This window comes from Aplysia californica, unplaced genomic scaffold, assembly GCF_000002075.1.
Source record: "Aplysia californica isolate F4 #8 unplaced genomic scaffold, AplCal3.0 scaffold00416, whole genome shotgun sequence".
Lineage (NCBI taxonomy): Eukaryota > Metazoa > Mollusca > Gastropoda > Aplysiida > Aplysiidae > Aplysia > Aplysia californica.
The window spans coordinates 42399-45568 of record NW_004797686.1 but is presented as its reverse complement, the minus strand read 5'-3'; the positions used below and the strand labels follow the sequence as shown (position 1 = coordinate 45568).

Here is a 3170-nt window from a genome sequence, read left to right as displayed (position 1 = left end):
ACAAATAACCCCCGCCCACAGCCCTCCCGCCACCAGCAGCGGCGCGACGGGAACACGCCCACTGACACTACAGCCCGCCCACACCTCCCACGCCGCCCCGCCCCTCCCCGGCGACCTTCCCAGCGCCATTATGGCGCACCTGGCGGCGGCGCGCGGGGGTCAGCCTCTGGTCTACGCTCTTCCTGGTTCTGCTGGACAGGTGAGAGAGGGGGAGGAGGTGTGTGTGTGTGTCTGTGTGTGTTTGTGTGCGTGTGCATTTTTGTGTGTAAAGAGGAAGGGACGGGAGGGTTGGAAGAGTGGATGAATGGATTGGATGTATGTATGCGTGTATATTGTGTAGTATATGATATATCCATATACAATGTAGGTACTTGTACACGTTTATTACAGAATATTTTCCTCACCTGCTATCATGTTGTCTCCTGACTTTTGTTTTATTTGTTCTCCAGGGTTGTTGTGTTTTTCTCCTCGAATATTTTTTTTCTTTTTCTTAAACATATGGCTATGAATGCTGGACAATCACTAAAGACGGTGAAAATGAAATAGAAGCTACCGAAATGTGGTTTCTTAGGAGACTGCTAAGAGTATCGTGGAAGGAAAAGAAATCGAATGAGGTTGCGCTTGATGAAGCCCACGTGGGACGCTCAATGTTAAAAACAATCGGGAAACGACAAATGCAGTTTTGGGGACACCTGAATAAACATAAGGGTCTTGAACATCTAGCTCTCCGTGGCAAAATTGAGGGCAAGCGAGGCAGGGGTAGGCCCAGAACAACATACTTGGGAAACCTATACAAATGGGTAAGAGGGAAAGATGAGGGAAACGTAGCTTTTTTTTAGAACATCCGAGCAAAGGAATGAATGGAAAACCATGTTCGCCGATGTCTGTCACAGGTCTGGCACTGGATGATGATGAAACATTTCACTAGCATGGCCTACAAAATATTGCGACTGGGGATGGGGGGGGGGGATCACGTTTAAATCCAACAAGCAACATAAGGCTCAAACAAAGACCCTGTACTATTGACACAGAGGAAATCAACTTCAGTCAAGGTTTCTGTATGTGGAGGCCCCGTGGCTGAGTCTATTCACGCCAAAATTACCAGTTTTCAGAAGTTTTAGTTAATGGGTCGAAAAATTTGAAACACTCAAAGTTTGCTGTCCTTCTGGGTTTGGTAAAACTTGCTGGGGATGTTGAATCATTACCTCTGTGATCCCTGAAGTTACAACTCGACTCAGCTTTGCTCTATTGTACTTTTTGTAGATTCGTTACCATCTTCTCACTTTATACTTTTTACCCAAAGATAAAATCGAATTTCATAAAATAGATGTTGACTCTTTCTTGTCTGGAGATGGAATAAATAAAACTTCTCTCGGGAAACGACGAAAAGAGATTTTCGTTTTGATCATAATATATGTACACGTACATACTTGCCCTTTGCCTCAGCGGTATATTCGCGTTTCCAATTTAATACAGGTCTTCATCAAAACCGAGGACGGCCGTATCGAAGCTCTGGGCCCTGTGGAGGCTTTGACCCAAAACCCCTCCGCCATCATCCCCAGCACACTCCTCCCGTCTGGGATCACCGCCTCCTCCTCCTCTTCCACCACCGCCCCGCTCTGCTCCCCTTCCTCCTCCTCCTTCCTCATCCCCTCCTCTTCCTCATCCTCCTCGTCCCCCTCCGTGGTTATCACTGCTGCCACCGCCGCGTCGCTGTCTTCCACCTACCAGCCGCCCTCCTCTACCGCCGGACACAACCTGGTGGTCGGGGAGGTAACGGGTTCACCCGCCTACTCGGATGACCAGCTGGCGCCGCCTGGTTTGGCGACGGCGGGTAACTTCCCCTCTGTGATAGTTCAGCACAATTCCAGCCTCGACCTACGCAAGAAAGTGTCGGCCGTGGAGCAGTTCATCCGCAGCCCCATCAAGAAGCGGCCCTACTTCCCCAACGAGGGGCCTGACGACCTCAGTCTCAGCGCCTCCACCAACCACCCATCCGGGGACGCGGCGGTGGAGACGGAGTCCGCTACAGCTGCACCATCGTCGTCGTCGTCATCATCATCAGCCCAGAATGTCGCGAAAAGAGGATCTTCAGAACCAAAACCGAAACGGCGGCGAACTGGGAACAGCAGTAGCGCCACCGCCACCAGCAGTCGTGCTGAAGTCGCCGCGCCATCCACCACCACCGAACAAGCCGCGGCCACCAGCACCACCAGCAACAACAACAACAGCACCAACAATGGAAGAAGGAGCAGTAGCGGCAGTAATGTGGGCGTGTACCCAGCTGACAGCCTGTCATCCCGAGACCTGTCTCCGCCAATCACCACAAGCCACTCCCACTCCCTGGCCCAAGCGCTGCACCGTAAGGACACGGTCACTGCTGCTGCAGTCGCCTCCTCCGCCTCCGGCCCGTCTCCCCACACCAGCACCGCCTCGACACTGTCCAGCCCCCCGCCTCGCTCCCCTGGCCCCGTCAGTTCCAGCACGCTCCCCGGCTCTCGATCGGGAGGAGGAACAACAGACCCCAACAGCCACCACGCCTTCCCCCACCACTCCCTCAATCCTCCCCCTCACCACCACTCCCACCACCACCATCACCACCATCAGCAACAACAACACCACAGCCACCCCTCCGCCTCGCCGACCATCACGTCAACAGCAGCCTCAACGACAACAAACCCCCACAACAACAACAACAACAACAACAATCTTCCCCCCGCTCCCCAAGGCCTGGCCCGCACGGACGGTCTGATCGGACTGGCGCGGCCTCTGGGCAAGGAGGAGATCAAGCTGACCGTGCCCTACATGGTGTCCCGGCTCAACGACTCCTACAACACGACCTTCACCTTCCTCAAGACCAAGCTGCAGGAGATGCGCGTCAAGCTGGTGGAGTACCGCAGCAGCATGACCATGGACAGCGTCATCGGCAAGATCATCTCACAGCACCTCAAGTCTGGATCACAGGTCGGTTCCGGACACGGGGGTCTGATTGTGTGTGTGTGCGTGTGTGTGTGTGTGTGTGTGTGTGTTTGTGTGAGTGAGAGAGAGAGAGAGAGAGAGAGAGTGGGGAGGAGGGGGTAGGTTTGTTCAGGTGGCTTTTGCGCGTTTTTCAAATTCCTTTCAGTTTTCTGTTTACATGTCGTGTATATATATAGTTGAAGACGCCCCCT

The 3170-nt window shown here is 53.4% G+C and overlaps 1 protein-coding gene across 1 annotated transcript in view; it reads left to right on the top strand.

Moving 5' to 3' along the window:
- LOC101846672 (mucin-19) overlaps positions 1–3170 on the top strand; it is a gene marked incomplete in the record, with an annotated part of 140667 nt that overhangs the window by 133576 nt on the left and 3921 nt on the right. The window contains 2 exon segments of the mRNA XM_013085884.2: positions 1–199; positions 1477–2964. Coding sequence (XP_012941338.2) covers positions 1–199; positions 1477–2964 — 1687 coding nt within the window.